The sequence below is a fragment of the Neoarius graeffei genome, chromosome 7 (assembly GCF_027579695.1).
Source record: "Neoarius graeffei isolate fNeoGra1 chromosome 7, fNeoGra1.pri, whole genome shotgun sequence".
Taxonomy (NCBI): Eukaryota; Metazoa; Chordata; class Actinopteri; order Siluriformes; family Ariidae; genus Neoarius; species Neoarius graeffei.
In genome coordinates this window covers 90,584,421-90,601,779 of record NC_083575.1, presented here as the reverse complement: position 1 = coordinate 90,601,779, position 17,359 = coordinate 90,584,421, and the positions used below count along the sequence as shown (strand labels likewise).

Here is a 17,359-nt window from a genome sequence, read left to right as displayed (position 1 = left end):
AGACATTACATTATATGATAAAGTGTAAGAATTCATGGTTAAGCATTGAAATAAGCTGAAAGAGTATTTCATTGGCGGCACGGTGGTGTAGTGGTTAGCGCTGTCGCTTCACAGCAAGAAGGTCTGGGTTCGAGCCCCGTGGCCGGCGAGGGCCTTTCTGTGCGGAGTTTGCATGTTCTCCCCGTGTCCGCGTGGGTTTCCTCCGGGTGCTCCGGTTTCCCCCACAGTCCAAAGACATGCAGGTTAGGTTAACTGGTGACTCTAAATTGAGCGTAGGTGTGAATGTGAGTGTGAATGGTTGTCTGTGTCTATGTGTCAGCCCTGTGATGACCTGGCGACTTGTCCAGGGTGTACCCCGCCTTTCGCCCGTAGTCAGCTGGGATAGGCTCCAGCTTGCCTGCGACCCTGTAGAACAGGATAAAGCGGCTACAGATAATGAGATGAGAGAGAGAGATGAGATGAGATGAGTATTTCATTTAAAAGTGAATGATTGCATCCACATTAGGTAAGTTCTGGTAGGTTTATTGCTGAAACCCCAACCTGTTATTGATCATTTAAAAGAACTCAGGTTAGCCACCTCTCATTATAGCCAAACACGCTAGAGGGGCGCTACACGCTGAAACTGAGAGCTATCAAATCAAATCAATACAGTAGAACTAGCAGCAAAACTGTGTAGTTTGGTGTGACACTTCTGGAACTGAATAATGCCTGTGTGACCGAATGACGTGACCGAGGTATTAAGAACATATTATCATTTGACCCGTACGGGCCCGCGTGCTCATAATAAAACATGTCTGTGAAGATTCTCAGTCATCCAGGTACATAGTAAACTGTGGTTGGTTGAAGAGAGCAACTGGACTTGCTTGAAGATTCTTGAAAACGTTTCGCCTCTCATCCGAAAGGCTTCCTCAGTTCTGTCTGACTAACAGGGAGTATCCAGTATTTATCCCCTCATGGATCATCATAGAATCCGAATCAGAATGCTGATGGCTGCATTGTAGGTGGCCAGGGGCGCAGATACGTTTTTTGAACTGGGGGGGACAAAGCTGCCAGCAAACCAACCCCAACCCCACCTCCAACATGTGTTGTGCGAGGAACACTAGTTCCTCGCACAACTAGTTCCTAGGAAAGCTAGTTTTAAAACCGCTAAGTTCCAACTGTTAAACATAGCGAGAGGCTGGGCTACGTGTGTGTGTGTAAAGTGTAAACCAGTGCATCCTGACTTTCTAACTCTGCCTGTGTGTTGCGTGAGCGGCAGTCAGTCAACAACTCTTCGCAAAGTTTCCTTATGAAACAATATGCTCGCTGAAATTATGGCAGGGAACGCCAGATTAAACATTAAAACTGCCTTCTGCGCACTGTATCTACAGGCTACCACCGAAAGAAGGAGGCTACCAGAAAGGCATCTCTACTCCGTACGATTTTACTTTCACTACGACATTACTTTGAACAGACTATCAAAAAATTGCAAGGTGATATGATAAAGTAAGGCACAGTTTACTTACAGTCGTTGTTTTTTGAAAAAAAACGATGCAATCGTTTTCTGCCTTTTCGGTTTGGCACCCTTCATCATGCCGTGTTGGGGTCCTGAACTAGGAGCTGTCCCCGATATGCCTGTCAAACTGGTTGTGGGTAACCATAGCAACCAAGCTCGAGAACGCAACCTGTGCAGTCTGCGCAGCTCAACCAACCGAATATCAGTCTTTGTTTTATTTTACGTGAGTTGTTGCAACTAGACCCCGAAGCCGTTTGTTTTCAGGATAATGGCTGGCTGATGAAATTATTGGCTGGCTAGCTGACTCAGCCAAAACCTTAATGGCTGCTGCAGCCACCAAAATGTTTATGGCTACAAATGGCTGATACTGGACGTCACTGTGTGGCATATATCCGGGCGAACGGATCAAACAAATGGGGGGAATAAATAGCAAATTACCACAGGTCCCCTGGTCTCTTACTTCATTGTAAATATAAATCTAGCAAGATTGTAGTTCAATGCTAATAATAAGCTAATCTGGATTGTTCGAGGAAGGCATCTAGCTATCTACTCTCACTAGCAATGACCAGTGAAGGACTGGCAGCTATCTTACTATGATGAAAGTAGAGTGGTGGAGTACTTTTTTTTTATCAATCTCGAAGTATGTGAAACAAACAAACAAAAAAAAATACCTTTACACTTTCCTTCAGCAGCGGCAAAGAATGCAGCCATCTCGTCGATATCGGAGTCGATTGATGCTCTGGGTGGGTTCCCGGGTTCCCCAGTGTATCGTGGTAACGGTGCGAGGGGCGGAAAGCCAGACAGGTAGTCACAACGGCAAGCTTGTGGTGGCTCTCTGTGCTGTGATATCAGTTCTAAATCTCTACAGTGTATGCCTATACGTCTCTATTGTGTTACTACTAGTGTGTACAGTTGATCATGTTTGTGTCACTTTTCTTGTAGCTCATGATGTGGATAAACCCATTATTTGATGTACACAATTCTTAGTGGCTCAGCCAAATTTTATTAGATAGCGGCTCAAATTGGCTTACAAAATTATTGGCTGGCGGCGGCTCAAATTCTAAATGGCGGTTTTAGCGGCGCCTGGCGGCGGCTTCGGAGTCTAGTTGCAACTATGTCTGTACTGCTGTGCACCTCAATAAACCGAATGGTAATTAGTCTTTTGATTTTTCCATGAGGTTTGCCTTATGCAAAGAAAGACAGCATAGACGGTTTTTCCTCCCTATAAGTGGGGGGGACCGAACGAGGTGAATTTAAATCTGGGTGGGACGAATCCCACCCGTCCCACCCTCTATCTGCGCCTGTGTAGGTGGCTGATAAAAGATGTCTCAGACCACGTTCAGACTGCACCCTGAAACGACCCATATCCGATTTTTTTGCCCATATGCGACCTGTATCCGATTTGTTATTGACAATCTGAACGACACAGATCCGATTTTTTTCACATGCGACCCAGGCCGCTTGGATATGTGGTCCTAATTCCGATTCATATCCGTTATTTTCACATGCGACTGCAGTCTGACCGGACAGGTCGCATTCATGCGACCTACACGTCATCAACAAGAGACAAACGTCACTATTCTGCGTTGGCTAATCCCGCCTCTTTGGTGGAAAACAACAACATTTGTACAGTTTTCAGAATTTAAATAGACTTTTATAGAATTGATCAAGCTAATGGTGGGTTTGGTAGGGACCTGGATGTTGATCTGTTAGCCTGATTAAATAAAAGTGTTTCTATAACTGATTTATAACTTAAACCATCCTGTATTACAGGATAAGATTGTTCTGGAAATTTCCAGTAATTTGACACCTTCGGTCTCATTAGTCTGCTGCCCACATTAATCAGATTATTGTGTGAGTTCCGCCGCCGCCGCCACAAAAACCACATCGCCAGGTCTCGCCTCATCTCCATCGCAAACTGCGCTGGTGTTTCTGCACCTTGAGCCAGCGCTGAGAGAAGTTGCAGAATTCAGCTGGCTATAAACAATCTAAATTAATCTTTATAAAAATGTAGAAAAAGTTTATTAATATGATGAAATAAATATGTGCAAATTATTAAGCCTGAATTAAGAGTTTGGTAATACAGCGGCCGTATCCCAAATGACTGCCTACTGAAGCTCGAGTGCACTATATAGAGTTTAAAAATCCATTACTTCCTAGTAACATGTAGTGCACTTATATAGAAATTAGAGAGACATTTAGGAGTCAACCCTCGTTACCAGGCTACACGTTTTCATTTCAGTTCAGAAACAAAAACACACGAGACCTCACACTTTAACACTAACCAGATAATTAAACAAACAAACAAAAAATAAATCATTAAACTTGAAGAGTGCGCTTTTTTTTGTTTACGTATTACGTAGATGTGCTTATTACGTGTCAATTTGCGCATGCGGGACACTTTTGGGTCGTTTTCCGTTCATATTGGAGATCGCATACAAGTCTCATATAATTGGTAATGTGAACGGCCTAACAAAAAAATCGGATTTCACAACAAATCGGATATGGGTCGTTTCAGGTTGCAGTCTGAACGTAGTGTTAGACACCCACCTCTGTTCAATGACGGTCGTTCCAGGTTGACAAAAATAAACGATCCTCTCTGGCTAAGATGTCTGCCAGTTTTAGCCTAGGTCACAACCGGACGTACGATTTTTTGGCCGTGCGATTTTTGGCGTTTCCCAAATCGCTGCTTTTTTTTTTTGTTCGTGGAGAAAGACGCACGTTGGCCATAAGCTTGTCTTGCAACCTGAAAAAAACGTAAGTGCCTGTAGAGTTTGTTTGACATGACAAAGAACCTCTGCACCCGGTCTGCGGCCAGTCCACGGCTCAAAAATCAGCACGTCACACGCGCGCCCTCCGTGCGTTTTTTGCACGTAGACCGGCTGTAGGAGCACGTACGGCCGGTTGTGACCGAGGCTTTTCTGAAGTCCTCTCATACTCCCGCACCAGTCGAAGGGATCTCATCCCAAAGTGCGTAGAAACATGTCTGTGAAGATTCTCAGTCATCCAGGTACATAGTACCTGGCAGACATCTTAGCCAGAGAGGATCGTTCATTTTTGTCAACCTGGAACGACCATCATTGAACAGAGGTGGGTGTCTAAGGCTACGTTCACACTGCAGGCTGAAGTGACTCAAATCCGATCTTTTCGCCCATATGTGACCTGTATCCGATCTTTTATTGACAATATGAACGACACAGATCCGATTTTTTCAAATCCGACCCAGGCCGTTTGGATATGTGGTCCTAATTCCGATTCCTATCCGCTCTTTTCATATGCAACTTCAGTCTGAACCGCCAGGTCGCATTCATCCGACTTACACGTCATCAACAAGCCACAAACGTCACTATTCTGCGCTGAAGTAGGCGGCGGGTCTCTCAAAAAAAGTTACAACAACATGGCGCATAATCACGGGCGCAGATAGAGGGGGGGACGAGTCCCACCCAGATTTCAATTCACCTCGTTCGGTCCCCCCCACTTATAGGGAGGAAAAACCGTCTATGCTGTCTTTCTTTGCATAAGGCAAACCTCACGGAAAAATCAAAAGACTAATTACCATTCGGTTTATTGAGGTGCACAGCAGTGTATACATAGTTGCAACAACTCACATAAAACAAAACAAAGACTGATATTCGGTTGGTTGAGCTGCGCAGACTGCACAGGTTGCGAGCTCGAGCTTGGTTGCTATGGTAACCCACAAGAAGTTTGACAGGCATATCGGGGTTTGGGGTTGGTTTGCTGGCAGCTTTGTCCCTCCCAGTTCAAAAACCGTATCTGCGCCCCTGCGCATGACATCAATGCGAGGGACGCTTCGGGCTGTGAAGGTTCTGAATCTTCTCAATGGAAGGACGCAGAGGTTAGGGAGCTGATTTCCATTTGGGGGGGATACAGCTATTCAAGCTAGACTGGATGGGTCATACCGCAACCGGGCGGTTTTACTTCCGTAAACACTGGCCATGCTCACTGCGTGTGACGTCGTCGTATCCTGCAATGCGCATGCGGAACACTTTTAGGTCGCTTTTCGTTCATACTGAGGATCACATACAAGTCGCATATATTTGTTAATGTGAACGACCTCACAAAAAAATCGGATTTCACAAAAAAATCGGAATTGAGCATTAAGCTTTGCAGTGTGAACGTAGCGTAAGACATCTTTTTATCAGCCACCTACAATGCAGCCATCAGCATTCTGATTCGGATTCTATGATGATCCATGAGAGGATAAATACTGGATACTCCCTATTAGTCAGACAGAACTGAGGAAGCCTTTTGGATGAGAGGCGAAACGTTTTCAAGAATCTTCAAGCAAGTCCAGTTGCTCTCTTCTACGAAGCACAGCTCATAATAAAACCACTGGGGAAAGTCATGTGACTGGTCAGACACAGATTTCTGAATCCGGTCTGGGAAGCTGTATGCGGCCCCGGCCCCGTTTCGCTCGCTTCCGTTGTTTTCATTTTGCTCTGAATTGCTACTTTGAAAAATGAGCGACACAACTGAGCACAGCGAAAGTGAATTTTATCGGGTTTTAATTCATCTCATCTCTAGCCGCTTTATCCTTCTACAGGATCGCAGGCAAGCTGGAGCCTATCCCAGCTGACTATGGGTGAAAGGCGGGGTACACCCTGGACAAGTCGCCAGGTCATCACAGGGCTGACACATAGACACAGACAACCATTCACACTCACATTCACACCTACGCTCAATTTAGAGTCACCAGTTAACCTAACCTGCATGTCTTTGGACTGTGGGGGAAACCGGAGCACCCGGAGGAAACCCACGCGGACACGGGGAGAACATGCAAACTCCGCACAGAAAGGCCCTCGCCGGCCACGGGGCTCGAACCCAGGACCTTCTTGCTGTGAGGCGACAGCGCTAACCACTACACCACCACCAGCCCGGGTTTTAATTTTTTTTTTAACAATTTTATTAAAATTGTTTTCTTCAAAAATATGATCCATATCTCCACCAGTAAAGGCTTCTGTGGCATTTGGTTTGTTGCCTGTTCCACTTTTTCTGAGGTCTCTGCGCTTGGACTTCAGGACTTCCCGGGACTTTTTAAAGTCTTCATCTTTCAGGATGTTTATCGTACTGTTGTTGTTGTTGCCAAGGTAGCGTCGAATACTTTGCAAAAAGGAAGAAAGTGTCAGGCTCGTAGTCTAAATTTGCCTTTTTTCTTTGCTTGTACATCGAAACTACATACTGTAGCAAGCTGTCGAGCTCTTTCGACGACTGTTGTGTCTCTTCAGCAAGAAATATTTGAAAATTTTCATGTCGTACTTATTTTTTACGTTTTTTTTCCTTGTTGTTGAACTTCTTTGCTCGAAAGTATCTTTTTTCATTTTCTTTGACAATTTCAGCTTGTTCAATTAAAGGCCTCTGCATGCTCTTGCGACAAGGCTTTCACAGATAGCTTTTCGCAGACAGTTGTAATTTATCGTTGAGCGGGGAGTAATAGGCGTGCGCGATGTTATTCACCGGCACAACACAAGGGGGCGCGAAGTCGCTAGGAGTAGTTAGTGGGTGTGGTTAGTGGAGTGTTTATCCTCCGGTTACTTATAATGACTAGAACTGTTTTTTTTTTTTTTATAATGACTAGAACTGGAGTCGTATAGATGTACGTACTTCCTCAATCAACCGCTCTTCGTGCTGCTCCATCTTCACTCGTGTTTTTAAAAATGGCGGTCGTGAAAACAAACCAAACCGGGAAAGTAGGGAAGCGGAAGTGCGTGTACAGCGGATGTAGAGTGGACCAATCAGAGCCCTCTTGTCTGCGACGCTGTCTGCGAGGCTTCTGCGGTGGTCACAATTTTTGGGAGGTGCGCGCAGAGCGTCTGCGAAGGTGGGGGGGGCTACGCAGACACTGTCTGCGACGCTATCTGCGAGGACTGGGTTGTCAGCATAAATTGGCCTTAAGTCTGTGTCTGATAAATCATCTGGATAATAAAATTCACTTTCACTGTGCTCAGCTGAGCCGTTTTTCGCACACCGCTGTTCATTGTTTTTCACTGTGTATGTTAGTAAAAAAAAAAAGGTCATATGATAAAACGCTTATTGATCGAGTCAGGACGGGAAAATATTTGGCTCTTGGTCATTTGCACCCCAATATTTTCCCATCTGGCCCTCTCATTCAGTCAATAAGGACATATTATGTGGAGACTCCGAGAGATAAATACTGAAATTTAGCTTTTTTTACTTACTTGAGAACAGTCTCGTAAAATTGCCTCTATTGAAATAACTACTGAAATGTAGCCGATGTATTTGGCCATATAAATCCATTAAAGCTAGACCGCCTTTCAGATTTTCAAGTGTAGGCCATAAAAAGAATTTTCCCCGACACCCGGTTATTCTTGTTTAGTGGACCGAAAGCTACTGAATTTGAATCACAGACTACCAATTCTATTAGCTTTCTTAAATAGAACAATTAACGACTTTATCTCTACGTGGCCCGAAATTCTCCGCTATTTTTTCCTGCTTCACCATGACCCAATACTATGCCATGCATCACGTGGTGGGCTTTCCCCGTCCGCACAAGGCATTGTGGGATACAAATTTGAAACAGCAGAGAAAAATGGAGGACGTGAGTGTGCGAATGAAACGTGAAAGACCGACTACAGTAACGGAAAGAAAGCGAGAAGAAAAGACGTTATGTTCTATACGAAGGAAAGGAAACGCAGGACCAAACTAATAAATATCGGCGCTCAGCGAGCACCTCGGTGTGATCAGCTGTTCGTTTAGCGACAGAATGGTGGAACTGTCAGTGCACGCTCAAAGGTAAACCTGCGCATGCGCACACACACGGACTTCCTCTGTCTGCTTGACTGCGCGAAGCGAGCGATTTCATGCACATTATTTGCTTTAATCGCCTCAAATTAAATAACTTCCCAGCCGCAGAACAGAACGGCCTGATATTTTGTGAGATATTACAGAAATAAACATATATCCAGGGTCTCCGCGGATCCTTAAAAAGTCTTAAAAAGTCTTATTTTTAATATGTGTTTTTTAAGGTCTTAAAAAGCATTATATTTCGCTATTTTTTGAGCTATGGTATTAAATTTCACATGGGAGGTATTAAATTTCATCCGGGTAGCCTACGGTAAATGGAAAAAAAAAACCCATATGTCTGGATTTTTTTTCCGCGCTAACGTTATTTATTCAACCAGCGTCGTTTGTTATCAAGATGCTGAACAAGTAGCACAAGAGCCGTTGTGTGTCTAGCACTAGTTCTAATAGCGCAGGAACCACGCCACAGGGGGCAGTGTGTTCTTTTATCCATGTAGTAGAACCATTGAGAGTAGAGCAGACGAGGAAGAAGTGGTTGAACTTGAACATGAACGGAGATGGGGAAGTGTAAGTTTAGTAACAAGTGGCTTGAGGAGCCAAAATACAAAAGTTGGCTAACAACAGCAACTTCAGAATATGAAGCGAGATGTAAGGTATGTCGGAAAGACATCAAGTTAACAACAATGGGCTGTAAAGCCCTTGACGCTCACTCGAAAGGGGAAAAGCATATGCGCTATGCTGCTAGTCGGGCAACAACAGTCCCCATGCCAATGTTCGCCTCTACGGTCACAAAAAGTGCAACGCCAGCTTTAGCGTCTCCGGGTCCCAGCACAAGTGCTTTCGCGGCATTCGCCCCAACCGCTACGCTGAAGGCAGAAATACTGTGGGTTCTGCAGAAGATGCACTTATTTATTTAAAAAAAATTCTTTGAACTTAACCTAGAGTGTGCTTTTTTTTTACTGTACGTATTTGTTCCGTGGTAGTGGTCTTATTTTTTATACTCAGTGGTCTTAAAATGGTCTTAAAAAGTATTATTTTTGCTGGTCAGAAATGTGCAGAGACCCTGATATCACAATGACCGCATTTCATAGGGAACTAAATTTCACCGATTTTATGAAATTGAAAGGCCGTCTCGCTTTAAATACAAAGGGATTCAAAGTGAATTTACATTACAGTTGTACAGTAAAATTCTGCCTGAATGGCACGAGTGACTGCTAGTCAGATTCTTCTTCACATGATACCACAGAATTATGAGAAACTTCAGAGTAACGGCTCCCTGAACTCAGCCGATTTCCAAATAAAGATACTGAAATGCCATATGATTCATCCGTCCATCATTAGGTCATGGGGACGTTGGAGTCAATCCCAGCTGACTTCAGGTGAGAGGCGGGGTTCACCCTGGGTGGGGTTCACCCTGGGCAGGTCCATTCACACTCACATTCACGCCTATGGCAAACGTGTGACCTAATCCACATGTCTTTGGACTGTGGGAGGAACAGGAGCGCTCGGAGGAGGAGAACCCATGCTGAGAGCATGCAAACTTCGCACAAAAAGGCCCAGGGTTCAGCCAAGTGGATCAAACCCTGAACCTTCTTGCTGTGAGGCGACACTTCTAACCACTGAACCCACCATGTTGCCAACATATGATTCAGTGTTAAATTGTTTACTTGCCAAAAAGCTTCCTCATTCTCTTGGACAGTGTACCTTTGGACAAATGTATTTATTTGGCCAATGAAGCCATTAAAAAGCTTTTCCTTTCTGTCTGTGAGGGCTGTGTGATCCTTTCTTGCAAGTGACGTCAAAGCAAAATAGAAACCCGGATGTCGGCCATGTTGGTGGAGATACAAATGCGACAAATGTCAAGCGACATTCCGTACAAAACATAGTCACGCGTGCGCAACTCTCTTTGTTTTTCCACTGCTTTAAGCGTTCTTTTAGCGATGGCGTATCTTTGTGCTGTATACGGTTAAGTACTCGTGACCGTGGCACGTTACGATTTTTTAGAATTCCGTCCGTGATTCGGAAAGAGGGCGAGGAAACTCTGAGGTTTGGTACGGAGAGGAGACGAGCGCGGCTGAACAACATCGGCAGGGCTGATCGAACAGAGACTAAAACCAAAACAGCTCGTGTCTGCAGTGATCATTTTATCTCAGGTGAGACTCAAAAGCTCTCTCGATAATATCATGGAAGAATTTTATTTCCTGTTGCTAGAATTTTGCTATAAAATGAGCGTTCTCTCTTGTCGTGGTTCACTCGGGCGTTGTTATTTTAACACGTGTATTACCATTTCGCTTCTACTGTAGGAGCGCCAGCAAAATTATACAATAGAAAGAATCCAGACTGGACACCCACTCGGAACATGGGCTACGTTTTGTCCAAGGTCGGACTTGATTCTTCGGCAGCCGAACCCGATAGAATGTGATATCTGGGTACTCGATGGTTGGTAGAAATGTCTTATCTTCAGAAAAGTCTGAGTTTTTAAAATAATATGGGTCAAAACCCACACATATCAATCTTCTCTTTGTATTGGTTGCTAGGATGCTACAAGTTTTAGTATCGGGTGTAAACAAACCACAGCCACTCGATTCTCAATCCTCCCCGTTCTTCTCTTCCAGCAGGCATCACAGATCCATATAATTTACCCACAAATGTATTTATTTATTCAGCCCGCTGCTCTCTCTCTCTGTTTGTTTGGGTGAAATGTGACAAAATAAAGGCTTGTTCTTCTTAATTTACCTACAAATGTACTTATTCCACTTGAAAAGTATACGGCAAACCAGCTACTGGATTTGGGACACTACAACATCCTGAACTATTTAGTATTTAGCTTCAAACTTGAAAAAAATTCACGGCCCACTAGATGGCGCTTCACGGCCCAGTGGTTGAGAAACACTGTGATAGACCACTCAATGCCGGCTAATATTATTTAAATATTACACTGCTACTGATACAAACGATCATTATCAACAAAAACAATGGATGCTTATGTATACTATTTAAATAAATGTTATTGACATGTATATGCATATATAAAGCACATTTATTCTTTACAAAACTTGTTTTTTCTATCGCAAAAATTGTTTCTATCGCGGAATTTATTCTATTGTGTTTGCATTGTCTGGTATGAAATAAAAATACAAGTTTTGTCCTGATCTGAACAATTTAAATCGTAATTCTATCCAGCGTATGAGCACGGCCGATTTAATTACAAGTCATTATAAAATTACAATTGCAGTGAGAAGAATACGGACATGATCTGGAGTTCATGTTAATTTTCATGAGTTCTGGTGGTCTTTTTCTGTGTCATTTCTGTTTTCTAGGCTCCAATCTTTCACTTCTTCCTCTTTTTTCCTGAAGTTTGGGAGCTATGAGTTGACTGTGTTAAAACATTGCCTTTAGCCCTAAAAGGGCAATGTTATTGAGAAACCGACCCCAGAACAGCAGGCAAAATCGTAAAATGGTGAAACAGGTCGAGCGAGGCACAAACAGGCTATCGTAGACTCGGCAGAATCAAAGATAAGAAACAGGAAATCAGGGATCAGGAAACCAAACAAGGAAATAAGACTGAGTAATGTGTCAGCAACGCAACTCAATACTTCGCAAAGTAAGTGTGTTTTCACAATTTTTATATAGGCGCGCTGATTGCGCTTTAATCCTGTGCAGGTGCGAGTCGTCCTGAGATGCACGCGCCAAGGTGTGACACTCTTGCACGAAATTCTCATCTCATTATCTCTAGCCGCTTTATCCTGTTCTACAGGGTCGCAGGCAAGCTGGAGCCTATCCCAGCTGACTACGGGCGAAAGGCGGGGTACACCCTGGACAAGTCGCCAGGTCATCACAGGGCTGACACAGAGACACAGACAACCATTCACACTCACATTCACACCTACGCTCAATTTAGAGTCACCAGTTAACCTAACCTGCATGTCTTTGGACTGTGGGGGAAACCGGAGCACCCGGAGGAAACCCACGCGGACACGGGGAGAACATGCAAACTCCACACAGAAAGGCCCTCGCCGGCCACCGGGGCTCGAACCCGGACCTTCTTGCTGTGAGGCGACAGCGCAAACCACTACACCACCGTGCCGCCTCTTGCACGAAATTAGTTAATAAAAATTCATGTAGATATAAATATCTTATGCAAAATTATTATGGCATGTTATAAAAAAATAAAGAAAAAATTCAGAGTCCTCATCTCAAGTTTACAAGTCTGAATGCTGTTAACGCACGAGTCCAAGTCCAAGTCAAGTCTCGAGTGTTTAAAATTAGGACACGAGTCAGACTCGAGTACTACAAGCCTGATATCTCATATAATTCACCCTCCCATCATGGTGAGGGTTCTGTGTGGTGCTGTACTCACCCGAGCCAGGCTAGTTCCTGAGGGCACTTTGTAGGGCACGTACTTCCTGTAGATGTGGCCCACTCTGGAGCACGGCACGTCATACATACTGCCTCCACACATCCACACCTGAAGAAAACAGAGAGAGAGAGAGAGAGAGAGAGAGAGAGAGAAAGACAGAGAGTGAGAAAGAGAGAGATTAAGAGTGAGAGAGAAAGAGACAGAGAGAGAGAAAGCAAGAGACAGAGAGAGCGAGAGTGAGAGAGAGAGAGTGAGGGAAAGAGACAGAGAGAGAGAGCAAGAGAGAGTGTGAGGGAGAGAGTGTGAGAGAGAATGAGAAAGAGAGAGTGAGAAAGAGAGTGAGGGAGAGAGAGCAAGAGAGAGAGTGAGGGAGAGAGAGTGTGAGAGAGAGAGTGAGAGAGAGCAAGAAAGGGAGAATGAGCGAGGGAGAGAGAGGGAGAGAGAGAACAAGGGAGAGAGCGCGAGGGAGAGAGAGCGAGAAAGAGAGAGAGCGAGGGAGAGAGAGAATGAGGGAGAGAGAGAGGGAGTGAGGGAAAGAGAGGGAGTGAGGGAGAGAGAGTGAGACAGAGAGAGCGAGAGACAGAGAGCGAGGGAGAGACAGTGAGAGAGAGAGAACAAGGGAGAGAGAGTGAGAGAGAGAGAACAAGGGAGAGAGAGCGAGAGAGAGAGTGAGGGAAAGAGAGCAAGAGAGAGAGAGGGAGAGAGAGCAAGAGAGAGAGTGTGAGAGAGAGTGAGAGAGAGCAAGAAAGGGAGAATGAGCGAGGGAGAGAGAGAACAAGGGAGAGGGAGCGAGGGAGAGAGAGCGAGAAAGAGAGAGAGCGAGGGAGAAAGAGAGAGAATGAGGGAGAGAGAGGGAGTGAGGGAAAGAGAGGGAGTGAGGGAGAGAGAGTGAGACAGAGAGAGCGAGAGACAGAGAGCGAGGGAGAGAGAGTGAGAGAGAGAGAACAAGGGAGAGAGAGTGAGAGAGAGAGAACAAGGGAGAGAGAGCGAGAGAGAGAGCGAGGGAGAGAGAGTGACGGAGAGAGAGCAAGAGAGAGAGTGTGAGAGAGAGAGTGAGAGAGAGCAAGAAAGGGAGAATGAGCGAGGGAGAGAGAGGGAGAGAGAGAACAAGGGAGAGAGAGCGAGGGAGAGAGAGCGAGAAAGAGAGAGAGTGAGGGAGAAAGAGAGAGAATGAGGGAGAGAGAGGGAGTGAGGGAAAGAGAGGGAGTGAGGGAGAGAGAGTGAGACAGAGAGAGCGAGAGACAGAGAGCGAGGGAGAGAGAGTGAGAGAGAGAGAGAACAAGGGAGAGAGAGAGAGAGAGAGAACAAGGGAGAGAGAGCGAGAGAGAGAGCGAGGGAGAGAGAGAGTGACGGAGAGAGAGCGAGAGAGAGTGTGAGAAAGGGAGAGAGAGCGAGAGAGAGAGCGCAAGAAAGAGAGAGACAGCGAGGGAGAGCATGAGAGAGCGCAAGAAAGAGAGAGAGAGCGAGGGAGAGTGAGAGAGAGAACAAGGGAGAGCGAGAGAGAGAGAGAACAAGGGAGAGAGAGTGAGAAAGAGAGAGAGAGCGAGGGAGAGAGAGCGAGAAAGAGAGCGAGAGAGCACAAGCGGGAGAGAGCGAGAGAGAGAAAGCAAGAGAGAGAGCAAGAAAGAGAGAGAGCGAGAGATGAGTAATATCTGATATCACAGATTTTGTGCTTTTTCGTGTCCTACTGTAAAAGCCAGTGAGTAAGCTTGTTCTGTAATCATCTATAACACTGTTCCACCACGTGTACGTGTCAAACCCAGCGCCACGCCGTCCTCTCGACACGCTCCAATTACATTCCTGGGGGGGGGGGGCATCTCCTCTGGCTTCATCTCTACTCATCTGCCTCTCTCCCTCATCTGAACTGCACACAGCGATGAAGCGAGAGAGGTTTTCTCTCAAGCGAGAGAGCTTTTTGATGCATTTCCTATCTTTAAAAAAAAAAAAACCTGAGGAAAAAAGATTCTGCATCTGTATTGTAGAGGTGTTGTGGGCATCTAACAGACAGGTCTGAAGGATCTTCGTTTCATCGTCCCTCCTGCTGCGTGAGAGAGCTGTGTGCTCATATCAAATGGCATGCGTCTCTCTCTCTCTCTCTCTCTCTCTCTCTCCTGCTGGGGCAGACGCTTAGCAGTCAGGCCCCCACTTCACACGCTCCGAGATGGACCTGTCCTGGACACTGCTACCGCCATGAAATCAAACCTCTCTCCCTCTCTCTCTCTCTCTCTCTCTCTCTCCTGCTGGGGCAGACGCTTAGCAGTCAGGCCCCCACTTCACACGCTCCGAGATGGACCTGTCCTGGACACTGCTACCGCCATGAAATCAAACCTCTCTCCCTCTCTCTCTCTCTCTCTCTCTCTCTCTCCCCTGCTGGGGCAGACGCTTAGCAGTCAGGCCCCCACTTCACACGCTCCGAGATGGACCTGTCCTGGACACTGCTACCGCCATGAAATCAAACCTCTCTCCCTCTCTCTCTCAAGATTAAACAACAGAAAGACGAATCATTGTCACATGACTGAAACTCGTACGCCGTACCGAGATGAAATCGTGGCTCGGGATATAACGGGATATTATTATGAGGAAACATGCAGCATGTTGAAATCCGCCCACGTCCGACAGAAGGACGCCGGCTGGATAAAGACAGCTGACCGATATATTGGCTGGTCCCAGGCTCGAGCGCTCCAAGTTGGTCCTCACACTGTAGTCACACTCAAGCTGAATAACAGCGATAACACATTTCTCTCTTTTCAGCAGATCCGTAAACAAGATCTGCAACCTATATACACACATTTTATGACTCCAGTCATGCTTCAAGATGAGCAGCAACAGTAACAAAATAATATATATAGATATATACAGTGGCATGCAAAAGTTTGGGCACCCTTGCTGAAAATGTCTGTTACTGTGAATAGTTAAGTGAGCAGAAGATGAACTGATCACCAAAAGGCATAAAGGTAAAGACGAGATGTTTCTTTTCAGCGTTTTCTGCAAGATTTGTGTATTATTTTTGTTTTGTACAATTGGAGAGTGAAAAAAGAAAAGGAACACCATGCGAAAGTTTGGGCACCCCAATACATTTGAGTTCTCAGGTAACTTTGACCAAGGTTCCAGACCTTAATTAGCTTATTGAGCTGTGGCTTGTTCAAATTCTTCGTTAGGAAAGGTCAGATGATGCAGATTTCAAAGCTGTATAAATTCTCTGACTCCTCAAACTTGTCCCTAAAATCAACAGCCATGGGCTCCTCTAAGCAACTCCCTCGCATTCTGAATAATAAAATAATCGATGCTCACAAAGCAGGAGAAGGCTACAAGAACGTAGCAAAGTGTTTTCAGGTAGCTGTTTCTTCAAATCGTAATGCTATTAAGAAATGGCAGTTAACAGAAACAGTGGAGATCAAGGTGAGGTCTGGAAGATGAAGAAAACTTTCTGAAAGAACTGCTCGTTGGATTGCTAGAAAGGCAAATAAAAAACCCTGTTTGACTGCAAAAGACCTTCAGAAAGATTGAGCACACCCTGGAGTGGTGGTGCACTCTTCTACTATGCAGCGACACCTGAACAAATATGACCTTCATGGGAGAGTCATCAGAAGAAAACCGTTCCTGCGTCCGAGCCACAAAATTCAGCGTCTGAAGTTTGCAAATGAACATCTAAATAAGCCTGATACATTTTGGAAACAAGTCCTGTGGACTGATGAAATCAAAATAGAACTTTTTGGCCACAACGTGCAAAGGTATGTTTGGAGAAAAAAGGGTGCCAAATTCCAGGAAAAGAACACCTCTCCAACTCTGAAGCATGGGTGTGGATCGATCATGCTTTGGGGTTGTGTTGCAGCCAGTGGCACAGGGCACATTTCATTGGTCGACAGAAGCATGGATTCGAATAAATACCAGCAAATTCTGGACGCAAACATCACACCATCTGTAAAAAAAAAGTTGAAGTTAAAAAGAGGACGGGTCCTACAATAAGACAATGATCCAAAACACACCTCAAAATCTACAATGGAATACCTCAAGAGGCCCAAGCTGAAGGTTTTGCCCTGGCCCTCACAGTCCCCTGGCCTAAACATCATTGAAAATCTGTGGATAGATCTCAGAAGAGCAGTGCATGCAAGACAGCCCAAGAAACTTGTAGAACTGGAAGCCTTTTGCAAGGACGAATGTGTGAAAATCCCCCAGGTAAGAACTGAAAGATTATTAGCTGGCTACAAAAAGCGTTTGCAAGCTGTGATACTTGCCGAAGGGGTGTTACTAGGTACTAACCATGCAGGGTGCCCAAACTTTTGCTTCGGGCCCTGTTCCTTTTTTTGTCATTTTGAAAATGTAAAAGATGAAAATTAAAAAAAAAAAAAAGTTTTTGCTTAAAATATAAAGGGAATGAGTCGTCTTTAACTTTATGCCTTTTGGAGATCATTTCATCTTCAACTTGCTTAACTGTTCACAGTAGCAGCAGTTTTGACCAGGGGTGCCCAAACTTTTGCATACCACTGTATTTATGTGTGTGTCTATTTATTCTACTGACTTTTCCTACCGGTTTATATTTTCGGCTCTTACAAGAGCATTATTGCTATATTTTGAAGGAAAAAACATGCAAGTTGTTATCTGTACGTATTAAAGAGATAAAATAAACAGTCTCATGGGTGGTAGTTTATTATTTATGACGAAACTTTACTTTAAATGCAAGATTCAATTTAAATTCACGGGGCTTAATTTGGACATGAACAATG

General features: G+C 44.9%; 1 protein-coding gene across 1 annotated transcript in view; it reads right to left on the bottom strand.

Moving 5' to 3' along the window:
• Nucleotides 1-17,359, bottom strand: part of galntl6 (polypeptide N-acetylgalactosaminyltransferase like 6) — an 836,827-nt gene that overhangs the window by 75,431 nt on the left and 744,037 nt on the right. The window contains exon 8 of the mRNA XM_060926560.1: nt 12,636-12,743. Coding sequence (XP_060782543.1) covers nt 12,636-12,743 — 108 coding nt within the window. The remainder of the gene's footprint in view (nt 1-12,635; nt 12,744-17,359) is intronic.